The 12,900-nt window shown below is 39.0% G+C and overlaps 1 protein-coding gene and 1 long non-coding RNA gene across 10 annotated transcripts in view; one reads left to right on the top strand and one right to left on the bottom strand.

The window, feature by feature from the left end:
- gria4a (glutamate receptor, ionotropic, AMPA 4a) overlaps nucleotides 1-12,049 on the top strand; it is a 120,291-nt gene extending 108,242 nt beyond the window's left edge. Inside the window, exons 16-18 of one of the 8 annotated variants that reach the window (XR_009131498.1) lie at nucleotides 536-650; nucleotides 3,119-5,125; nucleotides 8,640-8,656. Coding sequence is in view for 6 of the 8 variants with exons in the window: in XM_058080676.1 (XP_057936659.1) it covers nucleotides 3,119-3,233; nucleotides 4,988-5,125; nucleotides 8,640-8,804 (418 nt within the window). In the remaining 2 variants the exon portion in view is untranslated. Of the gene's footprint in view, nucleotides 1-535; nucleotides 5,261-8,639 lie in introns of those variants that run through there. The other 7 variants (XM_058080676.1, XM_058080675.1, XM_058080677.1 and 4 more) reach the window with 7 other exon arrangements.
- The window catches only part of LOC131134948 (uncharacterized), a 59,712-nt gene that overhangs the window by 46,576 nt on the left and 236 nt on the right, over nucleotides 1-12,900 (bottom strand). Inside the window, exons 2-3 of one of the 2 annotated variants that reach the window (XR_009131500.1) lie at nucleotides 10,676-10,780; nucleotides 4,864-8,800 (exon numbers count right to left, since the gene is read on the bottom strand). This is a non-coding gene — a long non-coding RNA (uncharacterized LOC131134948). Of the gene's footprint in view, nucleotides 1-4,863; nucleotides 8,801-10,675; nucleotides 10,781-12,900 lie in introns of those variants that run through there. The other variant, XR_009131499.1, reaches the window with a different exon arrangement.

Here is a 12,900-nt window from a genome sequence, read left to right as displayed (position 1 = left end):
AACGCTTTGGGCAGAAATGTTCGATATTTAGCCTTTTGTCCCTGACTTCTGTTTGGAGGTGAATCACCTCAGGGGTGTGAGGAAACTGGAGACATACACACAAGCATACACACACACACACTCACACACACACACACTTTTCCACTAGTAGGAAGGTAGTAAAGCAGCAGGAGGGGACAAGAGCTCCATCAGCAGGATGCAGACCTGTTCAGTACACCGTACCGCAGCAATCTGACAACACGGATAGAGTACATCAAGATAAGAGCACAAAAAGTTTTTTCTGTAAAATATATTTCGATTCGATAGAGAGTCAAAGAGATAAAGTGAGAGAGTGTTGTCTGAGGCGCTTTACATCTTTGTACCCTCCAACCGCTCTTAGTTCCCGTCCCTTTGCTCCCTTGTCCCAACCCACACCTTCCTCTGCCTGGTTCTGGTCCCCATCCAGCTCGTCTGTCTGTCCTTTCATCCTTTGCTCTGACCAAATATCTTATCTGTACCCCCCCATTCCCCCCCTCCTCCTTTTTTTTACCTTAAGAAATGCGGTCAACCTGGCCGTGCTAAAGCTCAACGAGCAGGGCCTCTTGGACAAATTGAAAAACAAGTGGTGGTATGACAAAGGAGAATGTGGCAGCGGGGGAGGGGATTCCAAGGTTAGCCCTCTCTGTCTGCCCACCCCCATCCTGAAGGAACAGGGGCCAATCACCGGCTGGGGAGCCCGCGATGGCCCCTGTCCTGGGAGAGTAATGCAAGCATCTGCCCTGGTGAAGAGTGTAGGCAAAGGGCAAAAGTGATGCCCTGAAACCTCCTGAGACGCCATGCGTCTTCTCACAGACACTCAGTGTTGCAGCTGTTGTCAACGATGTGCACCTTTTTTTTCCACTTAAAAAGGTTCAGAGCCTTTGACAAGGGTACAACGCTTAAGCATACTGAAAGATAAATATTGGAGCAAAAATATGATGGCACCAACACATAGTTGGCAGTACTACGGTGCTACATTTCTAAAAGAGAGACGCGTGGTGCGAAGGAGGATCTGTGCTGGAATGGATTCAAGAAGACCATTTGCAATTACTGGAAAGGCAGGAATGTTCGCCTCCTAGTGGCAAATCCAGGGGAATATGAAAGTGGAAGGCGCATTAAGCACTGGATTGGATATCACAATCTGTTAAAATGGCCTTCAAAACAGCTTTTTTAATTCAATGCGTTTCTTATTTATGTATCATTTTTCATCAGTGAAATAATGCACTTTAACTGAAAGACCATTTATAGCAGGGGTCTCAAACTCAATTTACTTGGGGGCCACTGGAGCTCGGGTCTGGGTGAGACCAAAAAAAAAAAAAACGCATTTATTAAAAACAATTTTTTTTTAAACGTCGCTTTGATTCCAATTTTCTACAAGAAAAGCTCTGATAAAACATTCCACTGTTCTCATATATCTTACTTTTTATTTTTCTACACAAAATAAGATGAAAAATAAATAAACAAATTAAGAATAAAGAAAATCAATAAATCAGTAATAAATAAATACATATAATAATAATAATAATAATAATAAAAGGGCAAATAATAAAAACTTAAGAAACCACATATAGTTGGTGGGTAGACAAATTATTTTTTTCAGATTAAAATTAACAAAACATTATTAGAGCCCTGTAGACATGACAAAACACGAATATAGTCACATTTAAACTCTTTTTATTTACAACATATTGCGCAACTGCAGGGTCTTGAGACACATGCTAACTCGCAAACTAGAGAGCTAGCGACCTAAACGGTAGCCTTCAAGTTATTTCCTTTAAACTTAAATAGCCAAAAGCTTACCACTTCCACACGGATAGGGAGGATAACTATTAACAGTTATTTAACCTTTAACATGAACATTAAACTTTCATATCAAGGCGGGGGCCTCAAACTAGTGTCCTGTGGGCCACATTTGGCCCGCGGGCCACGTGTTTGAGAGCCCTGATGTATAGCATCCCCATAGCAAAATATAGTCTTTCTTACAATTAAATATAGTGTATATCTTTTCATAGAATATAAAGTATATATTAAGTATATATATTAAGGATATAAAGTCATATTGTTGGGAAAATACAAAGGAAATAGTGATAGATAATTATATTATAATATTGCATTATAAATACCGTACTGTATATAGTATTGATAATCATGGCAAAATGTCATGAAAATAAAAAGAACACATAAAGACAAAAAATATATATAAATTGAATCAGGCTGCACGGCGGACGAGTGGTTAGCGCGCAGGCCTCACAGCTAGAAAACCGGAGTTCAATGCCACCCGTCTCTATGTGGAGTTTGCATGTTCTCCCCGTGCATGAGTGGGTTTTACTCCGGTTTCCTCCCACATTCCAAAAACATGCTAGGTTAATTGGCGACTCCAAATTGTCCATAGGTATGAATGTGAGTGTGAATGGTTGTTTGTCTATATGTGCCCTGTGATTGGCTGGCGACCAGTCCAGGGTGTACCCCGCCTCTCGCCCGAAGACAGCTGGGATAGGCTCCAGCATGGCCGTGACCCTAGTGAGGATAAGCGGTAAAAAATGAATGAATGAATGTATTGAATCATTAATATTGATATTATAAGATAAATAGTATATAGTTACAGTATAACCATAAAGAGATGTTATATTGTATTCCAATAATTAGTTTCCATTTATTTGACTAAGTGCTCTATAAAGAGTCAAAATCAACCTTCATTTTTTAAAACGTATTTCTACATATAGGAATGAAGTAACGATATACTACGAAAGGTGATCAGAGCCTAAGCTGAATGTTTCTGCCTTGACAGTATTTGCGTGTGCTTTGCTAAAGTAGCAGCGAGGGTAGTATGGTTGCGTTACATAAAGTGACAAAGGTGGGTCCCACTCATATGTCTGTAGCTCGCTTAGCTCCTTCTCCCCCGCCCCAGACCCTCTTCAACGAGCATACACACATGTACTCAGTGGGAGCCAGGCTAGGTCACTTGGTATATATATGAGATGAAAGTACTTTTTTTTCCACTATGTGACTGAGCTGTACTATGCATATGTGAAAGAATTTACTGTAATAACATAAAATAACATGACCTATGATGTTATTTATGTTATTTTTACACGCAAAGAACCCCGGTAAACCTTGCCGTTTTGAAACTGAGCGAAGCAGGCGTCTTAGACAAACTGAAAAACAAATGGTGGTATGACAAGGGAGAATGTGGACCCAAGGACTCTGGAAGTAAGGTCAGTCTCACGCTGCTGAAGCATAGAATGCTAGCCTGAAACTCTCATTCTCAACATGCTCCAGATTAATGCAACTATACTGTCCCACCAACACCTTTTCACGTTGCTTTGCTAATGAAAAATGATTGTGCATATTCTGATGGTGGATGATATTCGGCTAAAACTTAAGTCTCTTGTTCGGTTTCTGTAGCAATCTGTGGCAAGCAAACTCATTTAATTGCAGCTAGCATGAGAATACAATCCAATTACACATCGCTGATTGTCATCAGAATATCGTCACATTCATGTCTCATTTTCAAACCCTCATTTGAAAAGCCAAAACTCATTTTTGCAACAATGAAAAGTGTCGTTTGCCTCTTTCCAATGTAATTAACATGGACTTTTTAATTTTAGATATGAACACAATATATTTATCATTATAAAGTAATGCAAATACAGTGGTACCTCACAATTCAAACACCAAAAAAATTGCCTTAAAACTCACTCAACAACTCAGAGGTGGAGGTCACATGACACACAACGTCATAGCAGTGTATTATTTTTCTATACAGACCAATACAAAATGGAGGGTAGTGAAGCATACAAATGTATTCAAAAGTCAAATCGCATGCTTAATACGACAAATTCATATAGAGATACTCGATATTAACTTTTTATCGATATCGCCCAGTACTTCAATCCAATATCAACAGATAAAGAGCTCCCTAAAATTAATGTCAGATCACATCTTGTGTATATGAAAACAAATTATTTCAATTAATTTCAATTTAATTGTGAGTTGAATTTACTTGAGCTAATTAGTTCGACTAAATTAAAAGTGAGTTGAGATGACTTGAGTTCTATTGTTGATACAACAAAAATATTTGTTTATTTAACCTAATAAAGAAAGTTTTCGAAACAAAGCAATAAGTTGCAGAAACTTTGTTGTGAGTTGAAATTACTTAAAATAATTTGCTAGATTTAATCAAAATTTTAAGGCAGCGAGGTTACAAATTATTTTAAGTTGAGTCAACATGGATTTTTTTTACAGTGCAGTGTCCTGGAATTGATTATGTTTGAATTTTTCTGAGGTTCCACTGTAAATGCAATCCGACAAATACATTGCATACATTATTGTAGTTTTCTTTTTGCTTCCAATAGTAACTGTCTTGAAATTAATTAATTATCTACAAATAATCAATACTAGTATTCCCTAATATTTAAATGAATTAAATTACTTGCTTTTTACAATTGCTCACTTATTGTAAAAAAAATATTTCATGGTTAATGTAATGTCATGAGCAGGATGACATTTTTAGTTTGCTAAAGCATAACATATGCAAGCTGCTTTTGGATGTTTTGAGTCAGTAAAGTTGAGTGACATGCTAAAGTGAACTTCATTGACACAATAATGCTAGACTATATACAGTGTGTAGTAGTAGCGGTAGAAACGTCATTGTAGGTGTAGAATGTAGTTTATTTATATGTTTATATGTAGTTTAATGTGTTTATTATGGAGCAAATGACAAATGCATGCCATATCTATGACATATTCATTGACTGTTTATTGATTACAATTGAACGTTTCTAACCCGTTTACCCTTTTTTCCCTTCGTTCCCCCCACCCCCCCTTTAAACTTGCTCTCCATCTCTCTCTCTCTGATTCTTCTTTCTCTCGTCCTTTCATTTTTTCTTTCCTTCTCGTTCTTTCCTAATACCCATGAACAACATCCTCCATCCTCGACCCCCCGACCCTCTTTGCCTGCTCTCCACAGGACAAGTCGTCCCAAGCCCTGAGCCTGTCTAACGTGGCCGGGGTCTTCTACATCCTTGTGGGCGGCCTGGGCCTCGCCATGCTTGTGGCGCTGGTCGAGTTCTGTTACAAGTCGCGAGCCGAGGCCAAGCGTATGAAGGTGGACCTTAGCCCCCCCCACTGCCCCAGCCCCTCCCCCAGCACCCAGAATCTAGCCACTTATAGGGAGGGGTACAACGTGTACGGCTCCGAGGGGGTCAAGATCTAGGGGTAGGATTTAGAGGCTGCCGTCTAGGTGGGCTCATGATGGTGGTCATCGTAGTGGTGCTGTCCATGTTTTTGTTCATGCCAGAGGCTGTCATCGCAGAACCATGTTGTTCTTCATCTGCTCATGAATACATGCAGCCAAGCATTGTGGAACCAATCACCTTATTTTGGACCATTTTGGCTTATTTTGGCTTATGTGTATCATATTTAATGGCATTTTTAATTTTTTTTTTGGTTCTGCTAGATTTGGTTCCATCGTCTTTGGCTGGAATTGATGATGATGTTGCTGAAAATGATGATGACGGTGATGCTCATCGCTAATAACATGACAAGGCAACTGCATTGTACTCTTAATAATGAACAAAACTATGGCATAGGGATGCACAACTTCATTACTGCATGCTGGCAATTTTATGAAAAAAAAATCACTCTTATGTTTCAAGCATATATTGTAAATGAGTACTCGATTCAGTATATTCTTTACACGAATATCCTGCCATCAATGTTTTATACATGGCTTTCCTCTCATTAAAACATGTCAGCTTCCAGCTACAAATTAATTAGCTTCTGTGAGTATGGCAGCTTCCATTAGTTCTAACTTCTCACTCCAACATTTTCAGCACTGATCCGATAGAAGCCTGTAAGATGTCTTGCTGGCTATTTTTACATTGGAGCCACTGGGTTCACTTCACAAGCATCAGCAATTACAATAGAACCATGTCAAGTAAAAAAAAAAACAAAAAAAACAGGAAAGGTTTTTCTTTGAAATATGTCATGTACAACAAACCCACTAAAACACTGCTGTATGCCAGCCAGAAATAATAATATTGTACTTTTGAGACCATTTTATAACTTGTTGTGATGTAAACCGGCTGCCAAAATAACACCGTTTTTTAAATTGCTTTTCATTTCTAAATTGTCTTGTGTAAACATGCCAGAGGGGAAATGCATTCCCACTAGAAAATCAAATGTAAGCCAAATACTCACTCACAAGGTGTGGGGAATTTGCAGTAAAACAGCATTGTATACTGAAGTCATGGCACATCAACATACCCTAATGCTGTGGTGCAGTGTGAGTGCAGGCCAGCAGGGGACAGGAGAGGGAGGCAGATATCACCGCAGCGGTATCGTTCAAATGGCCACATATATACAGAAGTGCTTTTATAAATTCATAGCAGTGGTCGCTTAAAGCCAGCATCGTTTGTCTCATTTTATGCGTTCATAAAGTGGAGTTGTGCATCCCTCACATAATTCAGCCCTGACATCTTGAAAACAGCCCCGTTACTTAGCATCGCTGCTGGAAAAAACTGATAAACACTTCATGTAGTACAGCTATTTAATGATGTTTCTTAGTAGTAGAGTGGCTAGTGCAAGTTCTTGAATGTAAATGTATCAAATCATTAGTCCACCAATAGCGCTGTAGTTTTAATACACTTTGAGTGGACAGTACTCACACTACGCCAACACAAAGTTCTGTATGTGTGGCAAGCGGGAGTGCACCAATCATTCATTCATTCATGCTGGAACCTATCCCAGCTATCCCTATCCCAGTTTTCGGGCAATCGGCGAAGCACACCCTTGACTGGTTGCCAGCCAATCACAGGGAAGTGCACCAATCCACGTTGACCCTGAGATTTTGCTTCTATTATTTGTTATTATTATTATTATTAGTTCTATTATTTGTTGTTTTTCACTTTTCCTGGCATGGCTCAGGTGGTAAAAGTTGCCGTCTGCCAACCTGAAGGTTGAGGGTTCAATCCTCAGACCTCCTGTGATCATGTCGAAGTACCCTTGGGCAAGATACTGAACCTTTTGAGTACCCTGGAGGTGGAAAAACGCTATACAAGAAAGACCATTTTAGTGTTAGCGTTGATAAAAGTAAATATCCCATGTTGGAATATTTCTTTTTGGTATATTTAATATTTCTACCCACTGGTTTTGGAAGGTCTAATCTATGAAGGAGTTGCACGTGGAGGCTGACAATTCAGACTGCCTTCACTCAGTTCGCAAACATCATAAAGTAGCATGTACATATGAAGTGTCCGCCCCCCCTACTGTGAGCAGTATAGTGACTGACTCCCTCTCTATAAATCCCAATCCCTGAAAAATAATTTTCTCCTTCCTGTTTTCTTTTGTCTTTCTCAAATCCTCACTTTTACCAATTTTGGAATCACTTCAAGTACAAATCCTCCACAGAATTGCATGGACGCTAATGAAATGCAGATGTCTACAATGCAAATCCTTCTGTCTACTTGTCTGTATTGCCTTGCAGTTTTGCATTTATTGAATATGTTTGCTTTGCAGTGTGACACCCCTTTTATGAGACCCATCGTTTGGGGGGGTGCAGTCACACCAGGAATTCTGCTTGATAAATCTATCATTGGTACAAATCAGTTTTGTGTTATGTTATGCATTAAATATGTAAATATGATATAATAATAATTAATGCCAAAATTAATCAAATTCTAAAATTCAAATTTAAACTTTTGTTTTTGTGTGGCTTACGTTACTTAAAACTGTGATGCCCCTTTTCCACTGCACGGTACCTACTAATCTACTCTCTACTGGCACTACTGGCAAATCCAAGTACTACAGCCAAACCAAAATCGCAGTTTTCGTACGAGTCGGTTTTCGTCTCAACCTTTTGCCCAAATTGTACGTAGGTTTTTTTGGACAATATTGCATGTATGACAAAACATACATGCCAAACAAAAAAATAACCCACCATGGGGCCAATTTGATAAAAAAGATTCAAAACACTATTATATTTCATTGATTATTTTACATTGTTTTCTGCATGTACAAAAGCAATTATTGAGTAGAAATGAGGCTGCATGGTGGTTGAGTGGTTACCGCGGAGACATATGTTTGATTCCCTGCTCGGGCATATCTGTGTGGAGTTTGCATGTTCTCCCCGTGTTTTCTCCGGGTACTTCGGTTTCCATCGGTATGAATGTGAGTGTGAATGGTTGTTTGTCTATATGTGCCCTGTGATTGGCTAGCGACCAGTCCAGGGTGTACCCCGCCTCTCGCCCGAAGACAGCTGGGATAGGCTCCAGCATGCCCGCGACCCTTATTAGGATAAGCGCTCCAGAAAATGGATGGATGACTAGAAAAGATATTAATAATAAACATATACGGTACTGTTAGTTTCGCCTGTTGTGTTTTAGCTTTGGTACTGTTTCAAAGTGGGAACCCACCCACACCAAAACGGGGCAAGCAGAGTTGAGTTGAACTGGTGTGACTGCACTTTTTCCCAACTTTATACTAGCTTACATGTGTAATATATGTGGAGACCCATGCATGCCTATTGAAATGAATGTTTACGTGTTGTTGTGTCTTTGATACAGGATTTACTAAGTACCCACTAAATTTTTAACAACCTAGTTTTATCTTTCCTCATTTAGCTGTCATTCTCTGAAGCCATGCGAAACAAGGCCCGTCTTTCCATCACAGGAAGCGTGGGGGAGAATGGCCGTGTTCTAACGCCAGACTGCCCCAAAGCCGTGCACACTGGCCACGCCTCCCTCCGCCACCCCGGCCTTGCAGTGGTCTCTTCCGGACTGCCCTAAAAACCAAAAAAACCCAGCGTGCCTTAGTGACACACAAACGTGCAGACTTTCACTGAAGGATCACTCACATATCCATGACTTTATCCTCAGATGCCATACATTTTGACATTTTTTCTTGTTGCCTCTGATTTATTTTACTTGAGAAAGTGAAATAGAACACAAACTGAAAAAAAACCTTAATGGCTACAGATGGCTGCACCAACCCTTTTTTTTTTTTTTTGGTTATTTTTAGAAGATTGGAACTAATAAGAAAGCCAGCATGTATTCAAACTCTGAGCTTTATCATCTTTATCATGATGCTGAAGAAAAACTCCCAACCAACCCAGTCTTCATTGGACAGTCTCGGCCAGTAAAACCACACATCTCAGCAACGCCTTACAAAGACTGATCTGTTCATCTACGTTATCATCATGCCTGCAAAAGACTCTCTACCAGGTATATCCTCCCCCTTAGAAGACCAGAAAACTGTAAGCTTGAACTTTTGGACTGTGCAAACTTTGCCATGGACTCAAAATGAAGGACAAAGCTTTCTTACTCTTCACGTAGAATGAACAGACAAAACCTCCAACATACTGTATGTATGTGGCCAATGTGGGCCATAGAATCCACAAGGGGTTTGTATCGGAAACACATCAGTAGTCTTTCATCAATAGCTTCATCGTCTAGAAATGCTAATTAGGTGAGTATTACTTTTTGCTGCAAGAAAACACTAAGAGTTCAGCTGTATGTACAAAGATGATAGGGAAACGAATGGGAAATGGCAAATTAGTTCTCAAGACTCGACACTGGGACCTCATGGAGGGTTTGGAAATAACCAAAGCAAGTTCAACTTTTTCCCCAGATTGTTGACCCTGTTCTGTTGAGACCAATACACCGTTTTGGTCTACAGTCTCTTAGGGCACAGTCACATTAGACAATTTATACTGCGCACACGGCTCCAGAATACATCCAATTCCCCACCAGTTTATGATAAGCACCTCCTTGCACAATAGAAATAAACAGAAACACACAAAAAATCAGCTACAAAGTCAGGAAATTGTATTATGAAGGCATACATATACTGGAAGTAGCAGCCCAGTGTGAGTGTGCCCTCAGTTCAAGTCTGAAGCTAATTGGTTTTATTACATTAGACTTTTTCTTGCCAGAGGTGGATGAAAGACAGCTGATCTGTAAACTCGAAAACAGTTGCATAGGTAGGACACAAGAGCCATGCAGGTTAAAAATGAAGAAATAATCTTTGCACATTTGCAAACACTGCGTGTCCCAATGTAGTCGACCGGGTTGCAAACCATGACTCTATAATGTGAAAGCATAAGAACATGTATTCTACTGTACATCCAATTTCTCTCGGGTAATAAAGAGAGTTTAGCGTTATGAAAAACATCATATCAGATAGCTTGCTTTTTAAAAAAACAGTTGTAAATAACGTGTAGTAAAACTCACATTGTCTTTTTTAAAACATCCTAGATAATAATCCATTGCAATAACAAGTACAAACTAAAAATGCCACTACTTGTAATTATAAAAAATCTTTTTTTTTATAAAACAACATAAATATATATATATATACAAATGAATATATATACACATCTATAGAGATCTATAGAGAACATGGATCAGATTGTCAGAGGCCATGGCATACATTCTGTTGTATGGCTGTTTTTCATAACTTGACAATATTAATATGCCACAGTCTTTATGAGTCCCACTCAACACTGAATGTCCATTTAACACCGAGCATCCCCCCCCACCCCACCCCACGCCCGGCCCTCTCCTCTCCACACACACACACACACATATTGTTGCAGACACAGGGTCAATAATTTCATCCAGCACAGCAAAAGGGGTGCTTATGGTTTCATCTACTTTACCGTTATTTCCTCATGGCTCCGCATTGTTTCCAGATGATTTTACACTGAAGTGAAATGCCGGTCGGCGCACACGTCCCTGAAGAATGAAAGCTTCAGCTGCTTCAACTGTGGGATCAATGAGAGCACAGAGAAAATGAGCCACAGTGTTTGGAGCGTGTCACATTTGTTGCATCTCATGTTGCCTCAAAGCGAAGTCCACTAAACATGTCAACCCTAGACAAGATCACGTTGAAGGATTTATTGGCTGTGCAGATGTATTGATCCATATTTTCCCTGAAGCGCCAATGTTTATCTGCTGATATGTGAAATAAATGTGTATTAAAGGTGGTTCCATAGAGTCACACGATTGAACTCATTCTCACTGATAAACATTGTGTTTTCCCTATACCACAGGGGAAATAAAGTTTCATCCCAGGATGATTCAAATGTTTCTGTGTGGAAAACACACAAGTATCACCACCCACGGTATCATATTTTGTAGATAAAAACTAGGGTTTCCATAATTGAGGTTTGCATGGATGAATGGCTGTAACTGATGTCATGTTGTCTATTTCAGACTGCAAAGTGACTCAACAGCGCCTCCGCTGGTTGCAGCCAATTAGTACACTCATTTCCTTGAAGCTAAATAAATCAACACTCAATTTCATTTTTAGAAAGCAATATAATATAAAAAATATATAAAATATATAAAATTGTACACATTTTTTAATTTAGATTAAAAAAATCTAGATTTTTTAGATCATTTTTTAATCTAGATTTTTAGATTAAACAATGTATGAAAAAAATCCCTGAGCATTACATTAAGAATAATTAAAAATGTGTTATTTGGCACTACAAGTTCAGCATGTACATGGAGTACATCTCATCCTCTAGCTCACCTTTGAACTTTTATCCCCCCCCCACCCTTGTCACTGTGTCCACAGTCTTGCTGCATCATTGTGACACACAACACTTCTTTAAAAAAAGACACACTACCCCATTACCACAAAAAAGGAGCGTATACGTGAATTGAAATTATAAGGCAGCAAATGACAATCTGAGTTCCTTCTGCCGTTGTGCTCTTGTCCCTGCCTTTCATCAGTCAGACATTTTTTTCCAAATGGTTTCAAGGGTAACTTATATGTCACACTCAAAACTGTCAAACACGCAAATAAAATTCTAAAACATCATCGTGATGAGAGGGTTTGGAATAGAATTGTGCGTATGTGAGAAATATACTTTGACAATAGCGACTTGATTGATGTATCGATTGATTTCATGCCTCAATCACAAAAAACGTGACTGCTGGGCTTTTACACACATTTACACGTCTTCTGTTTCTGTCTTTACATGTGGTCCCTTGTTTTCTTGTAAACATTAAAGCTGAACATCTTCTCTTTGTGTGTGTTTATTTATCCTATAAACATAAACATAATACACAGTACAGATGTTACTGAGCTCTGTGGATTGACACTTGCAACAATGCACGGTTCTTTAATCTAGATATTCCTTATAAAAAGGAACACAGGTGAGTCAAAATGCACCTCATCACCTCATCCAGCAGCATGGTGTCAACCACTGAAGAAAAATTTATAATAAATGACAAGGAGCAGCTAAAACTGGGTGATATTAAAAACATAAACATCTCAATAATTACTATGTTGACTACATGACTTGTGTAGGCAGGTAAAGGTAGGAAATGAGCTGATTGGCTGACATGAAAGGCAGGTTGACAAGCGGATGGAATACTAATTGATAGATTTACACCATCTGCCAATTACTGTCATGAAGCTAAATCTATTTATACAATACACATACACTTTTCCCTTGTATTCTATGTGTCATTTGCTGATAAAATCTCCAATCCAATGCCTCGACCTTGTTACTTGAATCAGATGACTTTGCTGATTACTTTGAAGACAATGTTCACAGAAGGCCATGGAAGGAATGTTGCTGTCTTTCGAAAGTTATTCATATAGTTACATTTTTTTTGCTTGCCTGTGAAGGCGTCATTGTTAGTTTCAATGTCTCCAGTCACTCCACGACCCCTACCAGAAACATGATCGGTTTTGCAAATTTTATAGTAATTCCGGGTCAAATATTTGTATTTTGGTGACATTAGGATAAAGTTTGACATGAGCACTGAAATAAAATTGATACGTTATCATCCTAAATATCTTTTATTCAACTGTTTGTTTAACTCTGATGAATGCATACAATAAACAATAAAGCCTCATTTTCGGGTG

Source organism: Doryrhamphus excisus, chromosome 8 (genome assembly GCF_030265055.1).
Source record: "Doryrhamphus excisus isolate RoL2022-K1 chromosome 8, RoL_Dexc_1.0, whole genome shotgun sequence".
In the NCBI taxonomy this organism is placed as follows: domain Eukaryota; kingdom Metazoa; phylum Chordata; class Actinopteri; order Syngnathiformes; family Syngnathidae; genus Doryrhamphus; species Doryrhamphus excisus.
The sequence above is the reverse complement of the archived record's forward strand: the minus strand, read 5'-3'. Positions and strand labels throughout refer to the sequence as shown.